Here is a 25,877-nt window from a genome sequence, read left to right as displayed (position 1 = left end):
TAAACTAGAAAATTCATCAATCTTCACCAGAACAATATTTTATGTTCTGAGTGCATTGTCAAATGTATGAAGCTTTGAGTGAATTGTTGGCTAAAACATTATTGTAAGAAATGTTCTTTCACATAGGGATTGTTATTCCTTTGTAGCAGATAGACTACTGTAGTTCGCTGTTTTATGTAAACTAATGCTTGGGATGTTTGCATACTTTGAACTATTTCCCTGAAACAGCTTAACTAAATTGTTTGTTCTGCAGGTTACATGTCTTGCTTGTGACAATAAATCCAATACAATAGAACCCTTCTGGGACCTGTCGCTAGAATTTCCTGAGAGATACCACTGCAGTGGGAGGGAGACTGCTTCCCATCATCCCTGCTTATTGACGGAAAATGTTGGCCAAGTTCACGGAGACAGAGGCTTTAGAAGGAAAGATTATGCATGCGAGCAATGCAACAGTGAGTAAAGGCAGTATGTACCCAGAGAAATGTATGTTCTGCACGCAAAACCTGAACTGTTTCAACAAGCTATTGAGAGAGAGAGACATCCACTAGCTAAGGGACTACTCAATACCTGCATTTGCCTGTGTGAGAGCGCATAAGGTTGTGTAAACATGTGAAGCCACACATCAAAGAGCCATTTGTTTACTTATAATGACCTCAGGATGTCCATAAAAACAGTGCAGTTTCTTACACTTCAGTGGACCTGTGATTTAAGAGCGTGTTGGAAGTGTGGCCACCATGGAAGAAGGAATCAGCTGACCTTAACAGAATATTTTTTTTTTTTTTTTGAAAAGTGTGCCATACAGCCACCAAGATAATTGTTGTAGAGAATTGTAATGTAGAGTGTTGTTCAGCAAGAAGGAAACGGGGTACTTTAACTTTATGTACTGCCCCCGTCGTTAGACCGGTCCCCCCCCCCCACCGATAGCCCAGCGCGTGCCGAGCGTGTGCACCACGGGGCCGCAGTCAGTTTTTTTTTTTTTTTTGCCGGCTTACGTTCTCGGGCCTGGCGCCTCGCGGCTAGCCGTCCCTCGCGTCTCGTATCAGTAGTTAGCCCTGCTGCCCCGCACTCCTCCTATTTATGCTCTCTCCCCGTCTGTACTCACCATATTCGATGCTGCTTGGGACTGGAAGTCGGGACCGGAGCTACCACGCGCGTGGCTGCTGCTAAGGCTCGCTCGCACGAGGTAGGTCACGAGGCAGTCTGCTTGTCCTGGACGCCGGAAGAGGACGTCCAGGCTCCTTCGGGCGTCTTTTAACCCCTTCGCTGGCTCCTCCTGTTGCCAGCGGGGTGCCTCGCAGCGACGGGCTCCGGCACCCCCCCCCCCCTTTTGCGCCTCCTTTGCTCTTCTCGGCGCGCATGCCCGTTGGGGCACGGCGTCATGTTATCTTCGGCTCCGTGCACCCTGCATGGCACTGCGCCTTACTTTAATGTAGAGTGTGATTTGTCACAGGAGTTGTAGCTCCCTAAATAAACAACATTGAAATGCCTTGAAAGGAAGAGCTCAAATTGTACGTGTGTGCTTTTTGAGTAGGTAAACTTGTTTGGGATAGTTTGACTTTCAGCAGCAACATTTTGTGGCTTGCTAGTTCTGAAATATTTTCAACTGTGATTGTAGCGTTTGCTTTTTTTTATGCCATTCTTTTAACCATCTACCCATTTCATTTTGAATGTTTCTCTTTTATGTGTCAACGTTTTTATTGATGATTCCACCTGGTAACGCATCCATTAGAGTACATACATAACAAGTTGTAAAACTGTCGTTCTTATGTACATTAATCTTAAATTGCTATCATCAGTTTTTGTTTTTATAACAGTACCCTCTCTTATCCCCTCCCCCCTTACTACCTCACTTTTGCCATGCACACTGAAAGAAACAATAGTCAGCATGTTACATTAACTCAAAACCGTAATTTCCAATAGTAACACCTTACGTTATTCCGTGATTGAACCCCTTGTTACTATTATTCCCCCCTCCCCTCCCACTCATCCCCTCCACCCCTGTCTTTTAAATACTCCATGCTCATTCGTAATCCGTTCATGGTCTAGTCCTAGCCAACCTCTTCATTTTCCTATTTTTAATGTGTTGGTAAAGGTTCACTGCCTTACTGGTGCTTCTTAAAGCTCTATGTACCATTATATGCTCTCTGTCTATTGTATTCCCTGTCCAGACTCACCCCCCCCCCCTCCAAAGATACCCTGAGACTCCCTCTCCCTCATGACTCTTCCTTCTCCTTCTTATTGTGTAGAAAATGTATTTAACACTGCACTTCTCGCTTTATGGGAATTGAATGTTTCTCTTTTAAAGAAATGCTACCTGATGCAAGGTTCCACATTGGAGGCACTGCCCAGTTAGGGGATCTAGGTGTCATCGTTGATGATATGTTAAAACCCTCTGTTCAGTGTGCTGCGGTGGCTAAGAAGGCAAATAGAATGTTAGGAATTATTAGGAAAGGAATAGAAAAAAAATTAGACTATTATAATACCCTTACATCACTCCATGGTGCGACACACCTCGAATACTGTGTGTAATTCTGGTCACCACATCTATAAAAAAGATATAGTGGAACTAGAAAAGGTACAGAGGAAGATGATGAAAATGATAAAGGGGATGGAATGACTTCCCTATGAGGTAACGCTAAAGAGACTAGGGCTTTTCAGCTTGGAGAAGAGACGGCTCAGAGGGGAGATATGGTAAAATTCTGAGTGGAGTAGAACGGGTAGATGTGAATTGCTTGTTTACTTTTTCTAAAAATACACGGACTAGTGGGCACACAATGAAGCTACTAAGTAGTAAATTTAAAACAAATCAGAGAAAATATTTCTTCACTCATTGTGTAATTAAATTCTGGAATTCATTGCCAGAGAATGTGGTAAATAAGTTAGCTTAGCAGGGTTTAAAAAAGGTTTGGATAATTTTCTAAAAGAACAGTCATAAGCCATTATTAAGATGGACCTGGGAAAATTCACTGCTTATTTCTAGGATAAGCAGCATAAAACCTGTTTTGCTCTTTTGGGAACTTCCCAGGTACTTGTAACCTGGATTGAACAAAAGAATAGCCATACTGAGTCAAACCAATGGTCCTTCTAGCCCAGTATCCTGCTTCCAACAGTGGCCAGTTCAGGTCACAAGTCTTTAACAGAATCCCAAATAGTAGCAAGATTCATGCTACTGATCCCAGGGGCAAGCTGTGGCTTTCTTCATGTCTATCTCAATAGCAGACTATGGACTTTTCCTCCAGGAACTTGTCCAAATCTTTTTAAAATCCAGATACACTAACTGCTGATATCACATCCTCTGGCAACGAGTTCCAGAGCTTAACTATTCATTGAATGAAAAAAATATTCTTTCCCGTTCATTTTTAAAGTATTACCACGTAACTTCCTTGAGTGTCCCCTAGTCTTTGTACTTTTTGAAAGGGTAAAAAAATCGATTTACGTTTACCCATTCTACACCACTCGGTATTTTGTAGATCTTTATCATATCCCCCCCCCTCAGCTGTCTCTTTTCAAAGCTGAAGAATCTTATCCTCTTAAGCCTTTCCTTGTATGAGAGGAGTTCCATCCCCTTAATCATTTTGGTCGCTCTTCTTTGAACCTTTTCTAATTCTGCTATATATATATATATATATATTTTTTTTTTTTTAAAGATACGGCAACCAGAATTGTACATAATACTCAAGATGTGGCCTCGCCATGGAGCGATACAGATATAATATTTTGTCTTATTTTCTATCGCTTTCCTAATAATTCCTAGCATTCTGTTTGATTTTTGGCCGCCACCACACATTGGGCAGAAGATTTCAGCGTAATGTCCACAATGACACCTAGATCTTTTTCTTGGGTGCTGACTCCAAGGTTGGAACCTAGCATCAAATAACTATGATTTGGATTATTCTTCCCAATGTGCATCACTTTGCACTTGTCCACATTAAATCTCTTCTGCCATTTGCAACTTCCTAAGGTCTTCCTGCAATTTTTCACAATCTGCATGCGTTTTAATAACTTTGAATAGTTTGGTGTTGTCAGCAAATTTAATCACCTCACTCGTCATTTCCATTTCCAGATCAGTAATAAATATGTTAAATAGCACCGGTCCTAGTACAGATTGCTGGGGCACTCCATTATTTACCCTCCACCAATTTGCTCAGGAGTCTCTTATGAGGAACTTTGTCAAACACTTTCTGAAAATATAAACCAGCTCACCTTTATTCACATGTTTGTTCACACATTCAAAGAAATGAAGCAAATTGGTGAGGCAAGACTTCCCTTGGCTGAATACATGTTGACTCTGTCCCATTAAACCATGGTTGTCTGCGTTCAGTGATTTTATTGTTTATAATAGTTTACATATTTTTCTCGGCACTGACGTTGGGCTGTAATTTCCTGGATCCCTTTCCAAAAATTGGAGTTTCATTGGTCACCCTCCAATCTTCAGGTAGTATGAACGATTTTATTGACAAGTTACAGATCACTAACAGCAGATCACCAATTTCATATATGAGCATTCATTTCTCTCTCTCTCTCTCTCTCTCTCTTGTGTGCCGCACCTCCCCTCCTGCCTCCCTCTTTTGAATGCCCTTCCCGCACGGTCAGTCCAGCATCTCGCACTCCATTCACAGCCCTGTCAACCTTTTTTTTTTCTTTTTTTTTTTCAGTAAATCTACACCCTGCAGTGGTATTGAAACACTGCATCGGGCCTTGCCTTCTGACCTATCCTGCCCCCTTCTGAAAATAGGAAGCTGTGATTAGTGATTAACGTGTTAATGGTGGAGGGCAGCAGACTTTGATCTTGGGGAACTGGGTTCAATTCCCACTGCTGCTCCATGTAACTCTGGGCAAGTCACTTAACCCTCCATTGCCCCAGGTACAAATAAGTACCTGTATATCCTATGTAAACCCCACAGAAAGGCAGCATATCAAGTCCCAGTTCCCTTTCCCTATTTCAGATTCTACATGGAATGTTGCTAGTGGAGGAGTCACCTAGTGGTTAGTGTGGTGGACTTTGGTCCTGGGGAACTGGGTTCGAATCCCACTGCAGGCAAAGGCAGCTCCTTGTGACTCTGGGCAAGTCACTTAACCCTCCATTGCCCCAGGTACAAATAAGTACATGTATATACTATGTAAACCCCACAGAAAGGCAGCATATCAAGTCCCAGTTCCCTTTCCCTATTTCAGATTCTACATGGAATGTTGCTAGTGGAGGAGTCACCTAGTGGTTAGAGTGGTGGACTTTGGTCCTGGGGAACTGGGTTCGAATCCCACTGCAGGCAAAGGCAGCTCCTTGTGACTCTGGGCAAGTCACTTAACCCTCCATTGCCCCAGGTACAAATAAGTACCTGTATATAGTATGTAAACCACTTTGAATGTACTTGCAAAAAACAAAACAAAACACAGAAAGGCGATATATCAAATCCCATTCCCTTTCCCTTAACACGCAGCCCTAGTTTTTTCAAGTGGGCCACATGATCAGAAATCCATGTTCAAGCAGTAAACTGATATTCCCTTTCTGTTGGGGGTTGATAGTTTTGTTTGTTTAATTGGTTGAAATACTATTGTATTCAGCATGTATGAGATGTTACTAAATGTTTTTTTGGGTTTTTTTTTTTTGGGGGGGGGATACTTCAGGGCTTAACATAGAAAAATGAAAGCTGATAAAGACCGTATGACCTATCCAATATGCCCATCTGTGCTATCTACTCTCCCTTCCTCTTCCATAGAGAGCTTATGTACTTGGCCCAAGCTTTCTTGAATTCAGACACAGTTTTCATCTCCACCACAAATTCACCACCCTTTCTGTGAAGAAGTATTTCCAAAGGTTACTCGTCAGTGCCGTAGCGAGGGCTAATGGCACCCGGGGCGGGTCGCCGCTGTGCAACCCCCCCCCCCCCCCCCCCCCCCCGACCGCATTCTTACCTGTGGGAGGGCCGATCCGCCCCGAGTGCACGTCACTCGTAGCTGCGTCGGCCCCGCTGGTTCCCTGCTCTCTCTGCCCCAGAACAGGAAGTAACCTGTTCCGGGGCAGAGAGAGCAGGGGAACCTGCGGGGCCGGCACCCCCCGAGCACATGCACTCGGGGCGGACCGCCCCTCCCGCCCCCCCCCCTTCCTACGCCACTGTTACTCGTGAGTCTGTTCTATTTCACCTTCATCCTAGGCCCCCTCATGCCAGAGCTTCCTTTCAGTTGAAAGAGCTTTGCCTTCTGTGCATTTATGCCATGTAGATATTTAAATGTCTGTCGTCCCTCTCCCACCTTTTTTCAAAAGTATACATATGAGATCTTTGTCTGTCCCTATATGCTTTATGATGAAGACCACTGACCATTTTAGTAGTCGCCCTCTGGACCAACTCCATCCTGTTTCTTTACATAAGTACATAAGTAATGCCATACTGGGAAAAGACCAAGGGTCCATCGAGCCCAGCATCCTGTCCACGACAGCGGCCAATCCAGGCCAAGGGCACCTGGCAAGCTTCCCAAACGTACAAACATTCTATACATGTTATTCCTGGAATTTTGGATTTTTCCGTTTAGTAGCGGTTTATGGACTTGTCCTTTAGGAATCCGTTCAACCCCTTTTTAAACTCTGCTAAGCTAACCGCCTTCACCACTTTCTCCGGCAACGAATTCCAGAGTTTAATTACACGTTGGGTGAAGAAAAATTTTCTCCGATTTGTTTTAAATTTACTATACTGTAGTTTCATCGCATGCCCCCTAGTCCTAGTATTTTTGGAAAGCGTGAACAGACGCTTCACTTCCACCTGTTCCACTCCACTCATTATTTTATATACCTCTATCATGTCTCCCCTCAGCCGTCTCTTCTCCAAGCTGAAAAGCCCTAGCCTCCTTAGTCTTTCTTCATAGGGAAGTCGTCCCATCCCCGCTATCATTTTAGTCGCCCTTCGCTGCACCTTTTCCAATTCTACTATATCTTTTTTTTTAATTTTTAGTATTGCAAGCAAGGAAAAGAAGGAATTGAATACCAAATTCCTTAGCATCCTGGCTGTACCATTCTGAACAATTGGGGTGTTATCCTTGCCTACCAGCAGATGTTTATGTCTTAGTGGGGCAAGTTAGAAGTAATCAAAACATCTAAATACACATTCTCAGTACATTACCAGTTTTCTTTGATACTTTTTACAAATCTAATGATCATATGTCTTCAGAATCTCTGGATAAATGAAACATCTTTCATACCTTTAAGAATTTTCAAATTTTCAAATCCAAAAGGAGTGCGTTTTCCCTTTCCTGATCTCCTGCCAGACCGATCCATACATACAGATTCTTCCTCCTGCCAGCAGATGGAGACAGAGAGCAAATTCTTTTCCAGCATACTAAACAAACTCTGATATTGTCTGTCTCCAGTAGCTGGTGGACACTTACTGGGTTGGTGCAGCTGGATCATGAATGGCTCTTTAAACAGCAGCCCCCAGGTTATCTCCTTGGGAGCACAGGGTGGTGTATGTTTTTGTTTGGCTTCATTCCCTCTGAGCCCACCAGTCCTTCGGTGGCTGTATAAGTTGGTCCAGGACTTTTTTTGCTCAATGCGAACAGGCACTTTATAGTTGTAGAGTGGATGTGCTGGATACTACCTTCAAAGGGAGTAAAGCTCATCTTCCAGCAAAAAAGGATGTGTTGAGTATAAATTGTGCTAAAGTACATGCAGTACAGGCCATCCTAGGCAGTAATGCAGAAACGCCTTCACATGCTCATGAAAACCTTTAGATTTTTCAGAGCTGTGGGTTTTTTTTAGTGTTTTAAATATAGTTTATAATGTTACTCTTCTTGTTTTATTATGTACACTGTCTTGATGTGCTACATGAAAGGCAATTATCAGATAACCTTAAATAAATAAACATATATCCCAGGGCTATGGAGTCGAAGTTGGAAGCAATTTTGGGTATAGTCAGTAAAAATGTGCCAACTCTAACTCTAGCTTCAAATTGAAAACTTAAAATATTATAATACTAGTAAAAAAGGCCCGTTTCTGGAACGAATGAAACGGGCGCTAGCAAGGTTTTCCTGGGAGTGTGTATGTTTGAGAGAGAGAGCCAGAGTGAATGTGCGGGTGTGTGACAGAGTGCGACTGTCTGTGTGAAAGTGTGTGTGTGAGAATGAGAGTGTGTGGCAGGGCCCCCTCCCCTGTTCCTAATGCCCCTCACCCCGATCCCTCCCCTCCTTTTCTTCCTCCTTCCCTCACTTTGGGTTCCTTAAGGCTTTCAAAAGTCTATGTACCCCTGTGGCCTAACACCCAGTATCCGGATACCCCACCGCTTTCCTCCTCACCCCTCCCCCAAGATGTAACACTTTCACGTCCTTCATTTTTTTTTTAAAGTGTCCTATCTACCCTGTGTCCAAATGCCCGGCATTCAGATTGTGTTCCTCTCGTAAATTTTCATTTCTTTCATTCATTCAGAACTTGCCCCCCCCCCCCCCCCCCAACACTTTCGGTTCCTTCAGTCTTTTAAAACTCTGCTATGTACCCTGTGTGCTAATGGCCAGCATTGAGATTGTTTTCCTGTCCCAAATTTGCATGTCTTTCAGTCTTTCACAACTCCCCCCCCCCCCCTCTCCAGTTTAACACTTTCGTTTCCTTCAGTCTTTTAAAACTCTCCTATCTACCCTGTGTCCTAGTGGCCAGCATTCAGATTGTTTTCCTTTCCCAAATGTTCATGTCTTTCAGTGGTTCAGAACTCCCCCTCTCCCCCCATTTAACACTTTCAGTTCCTTCAGTCTTTTAAAACTCTCCTATCAACCCTGTGTCCTAATGGCCAGCACTCAGATTGTTTTGCTTTGCCAGTCTGTCACTGACGTCAGTGCATGCCTGCCTAGCAGACCACTTCCGGCAGGCACGGTCCCAGGCACATCCTGTTGGAGGTGAGAATTATTATATAGGATTGGTAAATTTGTCATTTCATACTTAAAGATACATGTCATTGTCCTGGATCTAAAGTATTGGTAAAGTATGAGTTACATTTTTTGTTCTGGATCTGAAGTACTGGTAAATATAAAACCTAGTATCAGTAGGAGTCTGAGTCAAAGTTTAGGTGTACTGACTCCATAGCCCTATAGATCCCATCACCAGAAAGAGTGCTTGCATCCCCCTGCTTGTCAATTGAGAAAAAAAAGGGGGGGGGGAACCACAGTAATAAAAGCACACAATTATTTTGTATGGTGTGAAAACTCTAAATTATTTAGAGACATTGGATATCCCTCGAGTTTTTCTTAAGACTTTGTCTGCTGAGGATGTTTTCCAGACTTGGTTGGAAGAGGTAAGGCTCACGTGAGATTACTGTAAAGAGAAACGCTGGCGTTACCTCAGCAGGTGTGTTCTGCCCCTAGTGTGAGAATTTAACAGTAAGCACAAATTTGTGGCTATTGAGGACTTTTCACCTGTAACCAATATTTATACTTATCTGAAAATGCTCTCAATGTTTCTAGAGACTAAACTGATTTGTGTTACAAACCTGTAATTGAAATGCGTATGTTAAATTTGCAAGTTGGTAAGATTTCATTAGCATTTAAATATAATTCAAATAAATAAAAAAAATATTTTCTTTTTATTGTTAAACTCCCTGGTTGGTGTTGAGTCATTTTGGGGAAACACTGTGACATATTTGGTACCATCATTGTAATACCTTGCTCTGCCACCAGGGGGTTTACAATACAAAAGAGGCGATTCAGAAAATGTTCCATTCAATGTGGAAACTTAAAAGAATAAAACCTTTCTTCCCAAGAGAAATATTTCATAGTCTGGTACAATCAATGGTGCTAAGCCATCTAGACTACTGCAATGCACTTTACGCTGGTTGTAAAGAACTAATCATCAAGAAACTTCAAACAGCCCAAAATACTGCAGCCAGACTCATATTCGGCAAAGCTAAATACGAAAGTGCCAAACCCCCTAAGAGAGAAACTGCATTGGCTCCCACTTAAGGAACGTATTACGTTCAAGATCTGTACCCTGGTTCATAAAATCAATTACGGAGATGCCCCGGATTACATGTTAGACCTCATAGACCCAGGAATACCAAAAGATCAGCACGTACATTCCTGAACCTTCACTTCCCCAGCTGCAAAGAACTAAAATATAAATTAACACATGCGTCTAGCTTCTCCTATATAGGCACGCAGCTATGGAATGCATTACCACTTGAAGTGAAAAAAAATGGGCGACTTAACCAACTTTCGGAAATTACTGAAGACTTACCTTTTCAACAAGGCACACCGCATCGACCCATCTTTTGAACTTTAACGTACTATATGAACTGTAACGCATTACCACTGTATCTATTATTCAAAATTTGATCTCTCTAGCTTAATTTTACTTTATCACTTTATGTTCTCTATGTAATACCACTTGTATCTTTCTTTCTGGAGCGGCGATTGCCATGACGGATCAACATAAGCCACATTGAGCCTGCAAATAGGTGGGAAAATGTGGGATACAAATAAATAAATTAGAGTTGTGCTCAGGCATTACCAAAGCACATTTTAGTTGGGGATAATGTGAGATGAAATAGATTTTGATATTAATCTGCCCTTGTGTGCAGCGGTGCAAGTCAGTTTCATTAGTCATTCTCCAAGTATGCTTATTTGACAGACTTTAGAAATTAGCACGACTGCTTAAGCAACTTCAGTCCATTAAACCGTGCATCTCAGGAACAAATAACCATTACTAATCCAAATTGAGTCTGAGAAATAAAATGTCATGCCAGTGCGTATAAGAACTTGTTGAAAAATAGCAATATAATCTAATATCAATCGTTGACTGTACCTGCTCAAGAGATTCCAAGCCTAGAGCATATCTTTTTAAGCAAAAAGTTCTTAAAGTTGAACCTCAAAAAATCTCTGTAAGGTTTACCAAATAGAAAACGGCACAGGAATAAAGAAAACCAAAACAGCAAAAATATGTTGACATTTATGTAGATTTTGCTCATACCTTTTTCAGTAGTAGCTTCGACTCCTCCCTCCCCTTCTCTGCACACATCCAGCAGATAGCCAAGATTTGTCGCTTCTTTCTCTATAACGTCAGCAAAATTCGCCCTTTCCTCTCTGAGCACACCACCCGAACTCTCGTCCACTCTCTCATTACCTTTCGCCTTGACTACTTCAACCTACTCCTCACTGGCCTCCCATTTAGCCATCTATCCCCCTTCAATCTGTTCAGAACTCTGCTGCCCGTCTTATCTTCCGCCTGGACCGATATGCTCATATCACCCCTCTCCTCTAGTCACTTCACTGGCTTCCGATCAGGTACCGCATACAGTTCAAGCTTCTCCTACTAACTTACAAATGCACTCAATCTGCAGCCCCTCATTACCTCTCTACCCTTATCTCCTACCCGAAACCTCCGCTCACAGGACAAATCCCTTCTCTCTGTACCCTTCTCCACCACCACCAATTCCAGGCTCCGCCCTTTCTGCCTCGCCTCTCCCTATGTGTGGAATAAACTTCCTGAGCAGCCCATACGCCAAGCCCCCTCCCTGCCCGTCTTCAAATCCTTGCTCAAAGCCCACCTCTTCAATGTCGCCTTCGGCACCTAACCTTTATACCTATTCAGGAAATCTAGACTGCCCCAATTTGATTGTCTGCACATTTTGTCCATTAGATTGTAAGCTCCTTTGAGCAGGGACTGTCCTTCTCTGTTAAACTGTACAGCGCTGCGTAACCCGAGTAGCGCTTTAGAAATGTTAAATAGTAGTAGCTCAAGGTGAGTTACATTCAGGTACTCTGGCTATTTCTCTGTCCCAGGAGGGCTCACAATCTAAGTTTGTACCTGAGGCAATGGAGGGTTAAGTGACTTGCCCAAGGTCACAAGGAGCAGCAGTGGGATCTGAACTGGCCACCTCTGGATTGCAAGACCAGTGCTCTAACCACTAGGCCACTCCTCCATTAGCAACATTCCATCTAGAATCTCAAATAGTGGCAACATTCCAGAATATCAAAAAGTAGCAATATTCCATGTAGAATCTTCAATAGTAGCAACATTCCATATATTTATTTATTTAGATTTTTTTCTCTGTCCCAGGAGGGCTCACAATCTAAGTTTGTACCTGAGGCAATGGAGGGTTAAGTGACTTGCCCAAGGTCACAAGGAGCAGCAGTGGGATCTGAACTGGCCACCTCTGGATTGCAAGACTGGTGCTCTAACCACTAGGCCACTCCTCCACTTGTCCTTAAAGAACCAAGAGGTCTTTTTACTAAGCTGCAGTAAAACATGGCCTTAGCACACCCTTATGTGTGTTTTTTCCCAGGCACTAAGGCCATTTTTACTGCAACTGGAAAATGACCAATTTTTTTCAATTAATGGTCATGCGCTAAATAACCGCTGGAACACGTACTGATGTAGTTGGTTAAGGATCATGTGGTAATCTTGCACTAACCAGTTAGAGTGTGGTAATGCAGATGCAAGAACACACACTCCAACAAAAAATAAAAAAAATCTTTTTTAGCGCACAGGTAGTGCAAGCAGATTTGGAACTTACCGCAGGACACTTAAGTGCGTCCCATGATAAGCCATTTTAAGCTGCGGGAAGCACGTTCTAGTGTATACTGCAGCTTAGTAAAAGGACCTCTAAGCTAATATGTATTTTGAGTAGCTTTTGGGAGCTAATATGACTTTCTTTAGGATAGGCAGAGGGAAGGGGTTTTTTTAAACTCCTGAAAGCTACTCAAGAAATTAGTATTAATCCAGAAAAAAAGGTATCACTTTACATATAGAGTAGCCATATTGGGTCAGACCAATGGTCCATCTAGCCCAGTATCCTATTTTCCAAACAGTGGCCAAGCCAGGTCACAAGTACCTGGCAGAAACCCAAATTGTGGCAACACTCCAATAAATCCCAAGGTAAGCAGTTGCTTCCCATGTCTGTCTCAATAGCAGACTATGGACTTTTTCCTCCAGGAATTTGTCCAAACCTTTTTTTAAACCCAGATACACTAACCACTGTTACCACATCCTCCAGCAAAGAGTGCCAGAGCTTAACTATTTGTTGAGTGAAAAAAATATTTCCTCCTATTTGTTTTAAAAGTATTTCCATGTAACTTCCTCGCGTGCCCCCTACTTTTTGTACTTTGGGAACGAGTAAAAAGCCGATTTATTTCTACTCGTTCTGCACCACTCAGGATTTTGTAGACCTCAATCATATCTCCCCTCACCTTATTTTCGTATGTTGAAGTGGACTAACATAGCCACCATATTACTTTTATCCTGGAATAAAAAACAAACTTTAAAGCACTTTCAAGGTCTGGCAGTGTATATATACTACAGTAGTTCTGCTTATCTACATAGCACTATTTGTGGGTATTGTTTAATTATATTGCTTACCTAGTTACTATCTAATCACTATATTCCTCCTTTATCACAGCAAAACGTAGGAAGTTTTCAGCCAAGCCAGTTATTCTTACTGAAGCTCAGAAACAGCTTATGGTGTGTCAGCTACCTCAAGTTCTGAGGCTTCACCTTAAACGCTTCAGGTAAGGAGCCAGCGCAGGGTCTTGAACCACTGTTAAATTTGCTGCTAACCTGAATAAGTACGTGCATTTCATTCCCGCTGGGCATTTCGTTATCTAGTTAAGGTTAGTTTCTGTTATCTGGCAGGTACACGAATACTACTGCTATTCCAGGCTTCCTTATTTGTTATTTTTAATGCTCCTGTCTGAGAAATCCTTTATCATGTTGTCAGAAAGTACTCTTACCAGCATTGTGTTTAAGGTGGGGTAAAGCCCACTCGACATAAACTACTACCTATCTGAAAGGCAGGGATTTCCGCTGCTCACAGCTCCTGTTGGATTGGCAGTCTAGTGTAATAAAACTGTATCTATGTACCCAACGTTGCACTACATTCTGCACAGGATAGTGTTGTTAATGATGTGTGTTTGGGGGGGGGGGGGGGGTTGAGAGAGGGGATCAGATGGAGCAGTGACGTAGCTACATGGGGCCCTGGACCCCCCTGCTGATGACGCTCTCGACACCCCCTCCCGCCGCCAACCCTCCCCCACAGTCGCTGTGGGCTACCTTTGCTGGCGGGGGACCCAATCCCCGCCAACCGAGGAGGTCCTCTTCTTCCCGCGAAGGCTTCGTTCTGTTTCTGACGTCCTGCACGTTGTACAAGCAGGACGTCAGAAACAGAACGAAGCCTTTGCGGGAAGAAGGGGACCTACCTCCTCGGCTGGCGGGGATTGGGGTCCCCCGCCAGCAAAGGTAGGCGACGGCGGGGGAGGGGGGTCGAGAGGGTCGTCGAAGTTGTTGGCGGCGGCGGCGCCTGGGGGGCTAAAATGTGCCCCTCAACTCGGGCTCTGGACCCCCCCCTCCCACCGAAGTCTGGCTACGCCCCTGGGATGGAGGTGGGTGCTGCTGTAATATTGTTTGTTTCTGTTTGCATTGTGTTAGGGCATGCATGGCCACCTGCCCTGTCTGACAGTGCAGGTAATGTGGTGCCAAGCAATACGTTTCTGTCCTGAACATAACAGCCGTACTGGGTCAGACCAATGGTCCATCCAGCCCCCGTATCCTGTTTCCAACAGTATCTGGCAGAAACCCAAGTAGCAGCAACATTCCTTCTACCAGTCCTAGAGCAGATGCATTTACCACAGAGGCTTTGCACTTATACTGTGTGATCGTTTTTGCAACTAATGCCACGCTAAGTGCAAAATCTTACCACACTTAGAACTGTCTTTCAGTAGCATACAGAAAATTTAATCTAATATAAAAATGCATTGAAAAATGATTATTCTTCAGTAAGAATAGTAAGTATTGCACTTGAATATGAATTGGCTTGGACGAAGGCACATTTTTAAAAAATATATATTTTCTCCTTAATACTATAGGTGGTCAGGACGTAACCATCGTGAGAAGATTGGCGTGCACGTCAGTTTTGATCAGATACTCAATATGGAACCCTACTGTTGTAGAGAATCCACTAGTTTGCTGAAGCCTGAGTGTTTCTTGTACGAACTGTCTGCTGTAGTGATGCATCATGGGAAGGGGTTCGGTTCTGGTCACTATACAGCCTACTGTTATAACCCAGGGGGAGGTATGGATGTGCTAATATTTTTTTTTTGACATTCTGGTTTACATCATGTTTCTTTGATAAGTTGCCAGTGTTCATTGGTACGGAAAATAAATGACTCTTCTTTACCTACTGACAAAATACTTGACAGCACATTGCTAACCATTTATTTATTTTAATTCTTTATTGGTCCACTTGTATCCCACATTTTCCCAACTTATGCGGGCTCAATGTAGCTAACAAAGTTACAATAAAATTACATTATACAATAGCAAAAATTGGCAAGATAAGAGAAGCTGACAGAAGAGAAAAGAGTGGATAAACTAACAAAATGGGAAAAGAATAAGGGTGTTAAACAGCATTGTTGACTTCGGGGTAAGCTTTGTTAAACAAATAAGTTTTCAGCAGTTTTTTTAAAAGTTTGATGATCCGATGACTCTTTCAAAAGTCTCGGCAAAGCATTCCAGGTTCGCGGACTGATGAATGAGAAGGAAGAGGCGTAGATTGTCTTATATTATTATTATTTATTTATTGCATTTGTATCCCACATTTTCCCACCTATTTGCAGGCTCAATGTGGCTTACAAAGACCTGTTATGGCATCGCCATTCCAGGGTAACAGATACAATTGGTGTTACAACAAGATCAAGGATGAGAAAATAGATCTAAGCGGTCAATTATAGAAAGATGCCTTATATTTTAAAAGACCCACTTAAGACGTGTGTGCCAGAGGATTTGTTTTACTAGGACCGACCAGACTCATGACTGTAGATTGTGGAACCAGTGTCTTATGCTGATTGGGGGGGATTGGGGGGGGGGGGGAGAAGCACCACAGCTTGAGGCTACACAGAACTTTTGTACCTAGCTGACGCAGATTTACTGTAAATTCTACCATGGCATCTATGGTGAAGGTGCTTTGTTTAGAAGATATGCTAAGATGAAATCCATCAAGGTTTACTCCACTTAAAAAAAAAAAAAAATCTGTACAATTCATAAACCAAGCCTTTAACTGGGTGAGGGTGGAAGAGATGATAGTAGGCTACGTGTGTAACTTTCACAGTCTTTGGGTGGTTTTGACTTAAAATGAAGCTGCCTAGTGTAACAGGACTATAGTAATATTTTGAAACAATTTCTTTGTGTACAGCCTTTGGAGGAGTAGCCTAGTGGTTAGTGTAGCGGACTTTGATCCTGGGCAACTGGGTTCGATTCCCACTGCAGCTCCTTGTGACTCTGGGCAAGTCACTTAACCCTCCATTGCCCCTGGTACAAAATAAGTACCTGAATATATGTAAACCGCTTTGAATGTAGTTGCAAAATACCACAGAAAGGCGGTATATCAAGTCCCGTTTCCCTTTTTTTTTTTTTTTTTTTTCTACTTTTTGGCTGAAATTTAGCTCATGTTTTTTTCAACACAGATACTTACGGCTGGGGGAATTCTGAACAATGCAGAACTTGCACAGAATGTCTTCAGTTGCTATGCAGAATTTGGTACAGGGACCAGGGTGAAACAGCCGCAGCAGCTATACAGGTTACAAGGTGGAAGCAGTGGCATTAGTATGCAGGAAAGAGAGGCAGTGTGGTCTGGAAAGCAAGGGAGCTGTAGTAGCAGTCTTAGACAGAGGAGCCGGAGGAGAACGTAAGCACGGCAGTGTGGAGGAACATCTATTCCTGTGCGCACAGCCTGTCCCATGGATCTTTTTCCAGTTAAGGCCTCTTCCGAGAGACCTGGTCGCTGGGAGATGAACAGCTGCACCTCCGTGTTAAACAGCCAGCTGGATACTGAATCAGCATTCTTCACTATAAAGCCAGGAGGGGGCAGGGCTTTAGCTGCTTGGCCCAGCTTTTTAACACAAGTGCAGCTGTTAGAGCAATCAGCTTCAAACAGCTTAAACTTGAAAACAGGTCCATGGGACAGAGGAGACTGGGGGAACAACTGGTGGCTAGCTGACAGTGGAAAGAGAGAAAAATGTAGAGGAGCATCCAGGCCAAAGCAAAGCAGGTTGTGAGTTTTTTTGCAGGAGGATGGGGAGGGGGGCAGGAACTGGTGGCCTTTCTGGTAGGGGCTGAAGGAAAGAGAGAGGGGAGAAAGAAACAAACAGAGCTGAGGGAGAGAGAATCCCTGTTTGTGTGCTTGGGGCAGGGTAGGGGGGGGGGGAAATCAAGCAGAAGGCGAAAGAGGTGGAGTGATGAAGGCCAAGGAATGTGGGGGATGAAGGCCAAGACTTATTTTATTACTCTAGAGGGATTCTGCACAGAAATTTTAAAAGAAATTTAACATCTGTCAGTAATATTTTCTATAGCATAGATTATTATTTAAAAGCAGTGGTTATATGATATGAGCAAATAAAACTACTACTACTTAACATTTCTAGAGTGCTACTAGGGTTACGCAGCGCTATACAAATTAATAACTAAAAACTGCAGAATTCCATCCACTGGCTTTATAGGCCATTTTCTAATTTTTAGCTCATTTCTTACATTGGCAATAGAATTACCAGGTTTCAAATCAGAAGTAACATCTGCAGGTGTGTTACTAACCCCATGGGGATAGAGGGAAGATTGTGTCATTGCCTCAGCAAGGAGTAGATGTGAACCAAATTCCAGAAGTCACTGAGATACTGGGGGCATGCTTGGATGGTCAACAACTACTACTACTACTACTATTTAGCATTTCTATAGCGCTACAAAGCGTACGCAACGCTGCACAAACATAGAAGACAGACAGTCCCTGCTCAAAGAGCTTACAATCTAGTAGACAAAAAATAAAGCAAACAAATCAATTAATGTGTAGAGGAAAGAGGAGAGGAGGGTAGGTGGAGGCGAGTGGATACAAGTCAAAAGCAATGTTAAAGAGGTGGGCTTTCAATCTAGATTTAAAAATGGTCAAGGATGGGGCAAGACGTAGGGGCTCAGGAACTGAAGGCTCATGGCAGCATTGTTCCATCGAAGCCTTTTCTGGTCAGTCTGTTAGTCTAAAGACACTAGGAAGGAATGGAAAAGCAAAAGGAGTAAATGGTGGTGGTGTAAATCCTGTCCAAGTGGCCCCTGTGGTGAAGGAGGCTCCCCAGGGAAGGCGGAGGCATACTTGCAGGTAGTCTGGGTCTTCTGAAGTAGTCGCCTTACGCAGGAGGCCCTTTCAGCACTGTTGCCTGGGAGCCTATAATTTGAACCTTTGACCACAATCAGAGCCATAAATTACCATACGTGGATTTTTGTTTCCTGGGAAGGCGGGAGATTTATGGAGGCCCTGTTCAGTTCCTGATGGAAATCTATCACTACACAATGGTGACACCTAGTGGCCATAGGTAGAGCCCATGAATCTCGCCTTGGCTGTGGTAAGAGTTGCACTGTCCCAGAAATCTAACCGATCTCCTCCTAGCCCACTCTGCCCTTGCCCCACCTTGGTGCCCCCCCCCCACCAACCCCAAGAAATCCAGATTCTATAAGTAGTGAAATACATAAATGTATTTTCTACCATACTCTGCTAAATAAAAAATTAAAAAGATACTGCTCATGGATGGTTACATTTTTGGAAATGTGCATGCCCCCCTTTCCTTTCCCTCCCATGCATGAGAAGCATGTCCCCTCTCCTCTCCATCCCCTTCTATCCCAAGTTCTCTATTTCCCCTTTTCCCTTCATGTACGTCCTCCTTACCAAAATGTTTTCCAGCCCCCCCCCCCCACATCATCCATCCCACCTCCCCTCCCCTCCCCCGAACGTACCTCGGTACATCCTAATGGTCTAGTGGCCTCTTAGGGGCAGGAAAGATCCCATTCTTTCCTACTCGCTGCCACTGATTCTCTGTCACCATTTTTTTTTTTAAATGGCGGCCGAGACTTCAAGCGGTGACCTTGCAAGACTTCCACAGTCTCGGCAGCCATTTTAAAGAAAGAGCGGCAGCAGGCAGGAAAGAGTGGGAATCTTTCCTGCCCCTAAGAGGCACTAGACCACCAGGATGTACTGAGATGTTCGGGGAGGGCACCCAGGGCTGGAGGGGAGGCAAGGGTCCACCCCACTGACCTGGAGGGGATTCCCGCTAACCTGGTCCCATGCAGCAATCTAATCTGTGGGAGTTGGGTGTCTGCTAGTTAAATTCCACAGCAAGTGCTATGGTCTGGAGCAGTCTTTGCCAGTGAGGGAACAGGAGGAGCATGGGAACCTCCCCTGACTGCTGCAGGTGGTCTGCTGCTCTTCCTGACATTTAGTATATCTTTAGCTACGTTGCGGCAGCTAGGATGAACAGGCTGCTGTAATCCTCCCAACCCTTCAGCCAGCAGTGTGAGGGAGCTGGCGTAAGGGGAGGGGGGGGGGGGGGGTCAGTCACTGTAGCACATAGGAAATGCGATCTGGCATGTTATGCAGTGGCAACAGGAGGGAATGGGGAGGGAGAGTAAGTGCAGGGGGGGGGGGAGATGCCTAGGGACAGTGTACATAGGACAATATGTAGGAATTGAGGGGAAGTGTGTAAGAGTTGGGTCTGAATAACAGTAGTTAGAGACCCTGGTACAATGAAAGGGAAAAGGATGTGGAGGAGTGGTTAGGGTGGTGGACTTTGGTCCTGGGGAACTTGAGTTTGATTCCCAGTTCAGGCACAGGCAGCTCCTTGTGACTCTGGGCAAGTCACTTAACCCTCCATTGCCCCATGTAAGCCGCATTGAGCCTGCCATGAGTGGGAAAGCGCGGGGTACAAATGTAACAAAAATTAAATTTGGATTTAGTTCATACCCTTTCAATAGTAGCTCAAGGCGCATTACATTCAGGTACAGTAGGTTAAGTCCCTGTTCTAGAGGGCTTACAGTCTGTTTTGTACCTGAGGCAATAGAAGGTTAAATAAAGATCACAAGGATTTGAACCCTGGCTTCCCTGGTTCTCAACACAGTGCTCTAAACTGTAGGCTACTCCTTCAGTCTAGGTGAGAGTCACAAGTAAGTAACTCACTGTTATTCAGATTCGGTTCTCCCACCGTGTTCTGTATCTCCTGTCCCCCGTCTCCTTGCACTTGTGTGTTCTCAGAGTGTGTGTGTGTGTGTGTGTGTTGGGCATATGAGGTATTGTGGAGGGTGAGTGGGCATGTGTCCTGTGTAAGAGCCATCCTAGTTAGTCTTCACAAGTTTGCGGGCAGAGTAGGGGCTTTTCTGGCACATGCAGAACCAGTGCCATGGGCCCAGTTAGTTTTTGCCAGCAAAGGAGGAGGGTTGTGATAAGCTGACAGGATTTCCAGGAAGTGTAGGAAGATGAGCATTCCCACCTGCATGGATAGCAGTCTGGCAAAGAGAACTGGTCTCCGGGGGGTGGGGCAGCAGCTGCAGCACTAAGCTTTCATGCCAGACTACTCAGAAAGGTCTTCCTCATTTTTTAATCATACCCCCCCTTCTGTCTAAACACAGGGCTTCCCAGCAGCCTTTCATTATTTTTAAAACATCTCCTGGGAATACATATGGGGTATTCCAGCATATATTGGACAGAAAAGTGTATGCAGACTAGCTTGTGACACTGGCGGGATAGCCTGAAAAATCCAGCCAGTTGCTGATCTTCAGAAGACATGGGATAAATCATTTTAATTAAATAAATCACCAGGACATTGCAGTCACAGACTGCGTGTGATTCCCTCCAAGTCTGCACACTGGATGTTGGCAGTGGGTGATAGTGCTACCCTAGTTCTGGCCACACTGAAGAACTGAGGGCAAGTTTCTGCCTGGCAATGTGCATAGCTTTGTTTGTTGTGTGTACAACGTAGTACTGAATGGCTGTAGGCTTTGATAGGCTCAAGACCATTAACAAAATAACTAACTAAAGTGTTGATTTTAGTGCTTTTTGTCTGTCCCATCTTAGTGCATAACTATACAACTTCCTCAGTTCAAAGCTAAAAATGCAATTTAATATTTTTACTGTATCTGATATAAGCATAATGTGACGCTAATTTCCATTGGTGTGCTGTTCTGTCCTAGGATTTTGGGTACACTGCAATGATTCCAAACTTGCCATATGTACTGTGGAGGAGGTCTGCAAAGCCCAAGCCTACATCCTGTTTTATTCCCAGCGAGTTCTCCAAGAGAACGGACACTCTCTAAACAGAATAGCAGCCCCAAGCTCCTCAATCACCACTTCTGACCCAGCAGCACATTGAGGACGCTGCAGTAAACCCAAAGCCAGTAGAAACTCTTCTGAATCCTGTATATAAATTTTAAGCAGATAAAACATATTTTCTGATGGATTAGTGTACAGTATGTTTATATACTTTGTACTCATTTTAAAAAGTACTTTAATACAAACTGATATGTACATTTGCAGCAGGTAACTTCAGCATGTGTGGACCAAGCTGTGTCTTGAAAATATCTCCATGACTTTGATTTTTACCTCAAGTTGTTTTGTCAATTTGATAAAATCTTAATTTGTTAAATGCTTTATATATTATAGGTTATCATTATGTCTCGTAGATTAAAATGTGGATGTACATCTTTAGTTAAGGGACAGATCCACTTTAAATTAGGAATTGGAAAGAAAGCAGCAGTTACTTGTAACTGCAGAAAAAGTGGAAACAAATTTTTTTTAGTTGAGGTTCCACTTGGCAACTGCAGGGGTTGCTTGACTGGCACCATATTCTAAAAGTGATTTTGATAATAACATTAGTCATAACTAATTTGCTTCTGCCCAGTCTAAATAAGGCTTTTAAGCAGAGGGAGGCAATGATTCCAAGTTTCCATCTGCAAAAGATGGCACTGGCAACAGGTAGAAGGGATTAAGCAGGTTCCATACCAAGGATGGTATTCATGCCTAGTCCTCTGGCTACAAATAAGTTGTTTTCATGGTATCCCTGATGAATATGCATATCACAATATACAACACCGGGTACCTATATTCCACTACATTTACAGTAATATACTGAACCTTAAGTAACCATCAAATAATATCTTTAACTTTTAAATCAAAATTATCCCTTCAGTCTTAGTCTTAAAATTCTCTCCATTCTAAATTAAAATATCAATCATTCTTCTACATCTTTCCTCCACATACACATTCATTTATAACAATTGGGTTATACACTACAATATTAGTTACAGCTCAAATCTGTTTCTCAATTGGATACCTAAATACAGAACAGTATACCGATCAGAGTTACACACAGATTTCTGCAGTAATGAACTGAACATCAACAACTTTAGATGGCTGTTAATGTGGTGATAGTCGGCTTTAAGAATAAAAGTTAAAGAATTACAACATTAATGATTAACAGCTTTTTACAAGCAAGGGATCTATATTTCAGCTAATGTTGAATTATGAGTATTGTAACAGAGAGAGATTTGAGCTGTAACTGACATTGTAGTGTAAAGCCAATTGTTATAAATTAGTGCATTGTACACACATTTCTCTCATATATATTCACTGAGGAGTTCCTGACCACATTGTGGCACTCAATTTCCACTAATAGTGTAAATTGACAAATTCTTCATTTGCTTAATCAGCTTAATACATTATAAATGTAATGCAGGATGGAGTTGATCCTTCTCATTTTTAATGGGGAGAGACAAATTTAAATCATAATTGGTGCAGGTTTCCCCTTTCTTAAAACTGTTTCAGCAGGATGCTAGAGTGGAAGAGGAATGCCTCTAATGTTGGTTTGCTTGATATCCTGAAATTCACATTGGGTGCCCTTTGGAAATGGTGAGCATATTAACCGGCAACAATATTATTATCAATATTTTGCTAAGCATATAGAACAGTACAGAGCAATGAAGAGTACCTAAAAGCTCTCCTAGAAATTAAGCTTGCAAAAAGACACTACTATGTTTGAAACAGCAATACAAACTAAAACAATAAATAAATAAAATTCACAATGATGGCTTAGTTTTGGAGGGGGATGTGGGTGTGGCCTTAAGATCATCCTGTCTCTACCATTTCATGTCTCCCTCCCTAAACATTTTTTGTCATATTTCAAAACAGAACTTGACTAAGAAGAGCACATGAATTCAAATATGTTGATATACCACCTTTCTGTAGTACAACCAAAATGGTTTACATTTAATTATATATAGGTACTACATTTTTGTACCTGGGGGTAAGGGCCAGTTAAGTGATATGCCCAAGGGCCACAGTGGGAATGGAACCCAGTTCCCTATATTCTGACCCCATTGCACTAGTTAGGCTGCTCCTCGATTACTGCCTGAAGTCTAATTTCTTAGGGAAAAAAACTGGCTTAGTGTCTACGTATTCTCTTCCCTTCCCAAAAATACAACATTTGAACCATAAACTGTTCAAATTTTGGCCATATTTAGAGCAACTTGTGTGCCTTTCCCCTGAATTACCAACACATAGAATAACTTTTATAGCTTAGTTTCTTATAGAAATGTCTCTGTAAGTCACCCTATTTCTCTGCATGACACCGCTGGCTCCTGAATTAAACCAATTTCATTTAACTTGTATTTTTCTGTTCTGTACTACACCCATTGACTTTGATCCCAAGGCACAGTTTTCAGGTGCCTTTGATACTCATATACCACTTAGAAGAATCCCTCATTCTTTGTTGTTTTAATGTAGGAGAAACATTTCAAAGCACATTGAACACTTTTGAAACGCTGCCAAATCATTGGTTTGTAGTTGTCATATTCAAATTTTAGTACCTAACTTTTCACATATCTTGTCAATAAGCTGTTAAAGGTGATTTCTAAGACATCTTCTATTGAAACTATGTACAATCATTTGTGCATTTCTTTAATTATTGCCAGATGTACCGTCACTGACTGACCTAGCACTTGTTTAGAGAACTTAGTTTAAAATGCTAATTTCTTCTTATTCTAAGCTATGAAACAATGACAGGAGAAATGGGTCAGAAAATGCTTTGAGTATAAGGAATACAGCTTTAAATTTGTCAAGTCTTTTTTTGATTAAAAAAAAAAAAAGGTGACATGAGTTGTTGACATATTCAAAACCTGAAATCCACTTTAAGTGCACCAACTAGGTGAACAGAACATCTCCTATTTTTAAGCATCTTCTCAGGTTGACAAATAAGGTTAAACATTTTACAAAAAGGGACTTGAAATCAGATTCACCTGTTGGCTTACTGTAATAGAGACATTGTAGTTGGGCAGTGGCTGTTATCACGATTCTGAGATGGTGAGGCTGTCCTATTCCTGCTGCAAAGACCACCTTTTGCTGAAATAGGAGGGAGCTAAAACAATGGGTGTTTGGAGGGAGTTCATTATATTAAAACAAACAAAAAAAAAGGGAAAGGATTAATTTTATAGATTAAATTTAAATTGCCATGAACACCTATGCAAAGTGTTACCTCAGCTGTTCAATTACACCTCAATAAACAAAGTTTCATACTGTGTCCGTGGTGGCTTATTCAGGCAGTATTTAAGTCTCTCTTTTGAAAACCTAATAGCTGCCCTATTAGAAAGCAGAAAAACATTTAGGTTATGGCTTCTCACTAGAGGCTCAGTTCTCACATAGAATTTGTTGAAGTCTGTAACAAAATCAGTGTTTTGGATTTACTGCAACGGAATCTATGCAGGATGCAGAGAACAGATTATCAAGAGACTTCAGACCGCCCAAAACACAGCAGCAAGACTGATTTTTGGAAAACTCAAATTCGAATCTGCCAATCCCCTTCGTGAAAAATTCCATTGGCTCCCCATTAAGGAACGAATTGTCTTCAAGGTCTGCACCCTGATTCACAGGATTATTTATGGTGAAGTTGCTGGATACCTTAGATCTAATTGACCTACCACCCAGAAACAGTTCCAATCTTTCCCATTCTTACTTAAACTTACATTATCCAGTCTGCAACAGTCTTAAATACAAGTCTACCTACACATCCAGTTTCTCTTTCATAGGAACACAGCTCTGGAATTCTTAAAATCAACTCAGAACCATCTAAATTTCAGGAAATTACTGAAGACCACCTTGTTCAAGAAGGCCTACTTTCCTGGCTCAACCTAATTTACCTTTTCTTTTAGTACTGCAAAATCCATGGACCCTATCTTGCTTACTCACTCTTATTATCTTTGTTGTCTAAACGATACATAAACTTTTACATTGTTTAATTGTATTTTAATGCACTGTAGTTTTCCCTACAGTCTTGTGTAAGCCACATTGAGCCTACTACTAGTGGGAAAATGTGGGGTATAAATGTGTTAAATAAAATAAATCTGTGTGTGTCATAAGAGAGAGTTCCCCTTCCCTTTCAGAAAATTGGTCTATCCATACTGGAGCAAGAGGAGGCAAGGCTTTACAAAATGGTTCCAGTTTTACACTATAAACCCTATAAATAAGAGTTAAGTACCATAATAGGTTTGTGTGAATGGGATGTAGAAAGCATTCAACTACGTCAAAGGCACCTAACATGAAAAGGATGTTCTATAATCTCAACTGAGCCATGTGATAAGGCTCAAAAGGGACAGCCCTTCTTTTCTTTTTGGAGTGAATGCTAAGTACAGAGGATGTTTTGGTAAGAGAAGGTAAAGTTGGAGCTTATGATGGTACAACAAATGTTGAAGGTCCTCCTCACAATACTACACCAATGGGAGAAAGTGATTTGCCCAAGGTCACAGACCATCCGTGCCAGAAGTGGGAATTGAACTCTAGCTTCCATAGTTCACAGCTGATTGCTTTAAAATTAGTCCACTTTCTAAGCATATTTTTTTTTTTTGTTACATTTGTACCCCGCGCTTTCCCACTCATGGCAGGCTCAATGCAGCTTACATGGGGCAATGGAGGGTTAAGTGACTTGGCCAGAGTCACAAGGAGCTGCCTGTGCCTGAAGTGGGAATCGACCTCAGTTCCCCAGGACCAAAGTCCACCACCCTAACCACTAGGCCACTCCTCAAAGTCCACCACCCTAACCACTAGGCCACTCCTTTTATAATTGAA

The 25,877-nt window shown here is 42.5% G+C and overlaps 1 protein-coding gene across 1 annotated transcript in view; it reads left to right on the top strand.

Moving 5' to 3' along the window:
• The window catches only part of LOC115478142 (ubiquitin carboxyl-terminal hydrolase 44-like), a 44,220-nt gene extending 19,745 nt beyond the window's left edge, over positions 1-24,475 (top strand). Inside the window, 6 exon segments of the mRNA XM_030215388.1 lie at positions 254-385; positions 387-426; positions 429-452; positions 13,365-13,473; positions 14,827-15,032; positions 20,957-24,475. Of these exon segments, the coding sequence (XP_030071248.1) occupies positions 254-385; positions 387-426; positions 429-452; positions 13,365-13,473; positions 14,827-15,032; positions 20,957-21,135 (690 nt within the window). The 3' untranslated portion in view covers positions 21,136-24,475.
• The last annotated feature ends 1,402 nt before the right edge of the window (positions 24,476-25,877 follow it).

The sequence above is a fragment of the Microcaecilia unicolor genome, chromosome 9 (assembly GCF_901765095.1).
Source record: "Microcaecilia unicolor chromosome 9, aMicUni1.1, whole genome shotgun sequence".
Classification (NCBI taxonomy): Eukaryota; Metazoa; Chordata; class Amphibia; order Gymnophiona; family Siphonopidae; genus Microcaecilia; species Microcaecilia unicolor.
The sequence above is the reverse complement of the archived record's forward strand: the minus strand, read 5'-3'. Positions and strand labels throughout refer to the sequence as shown.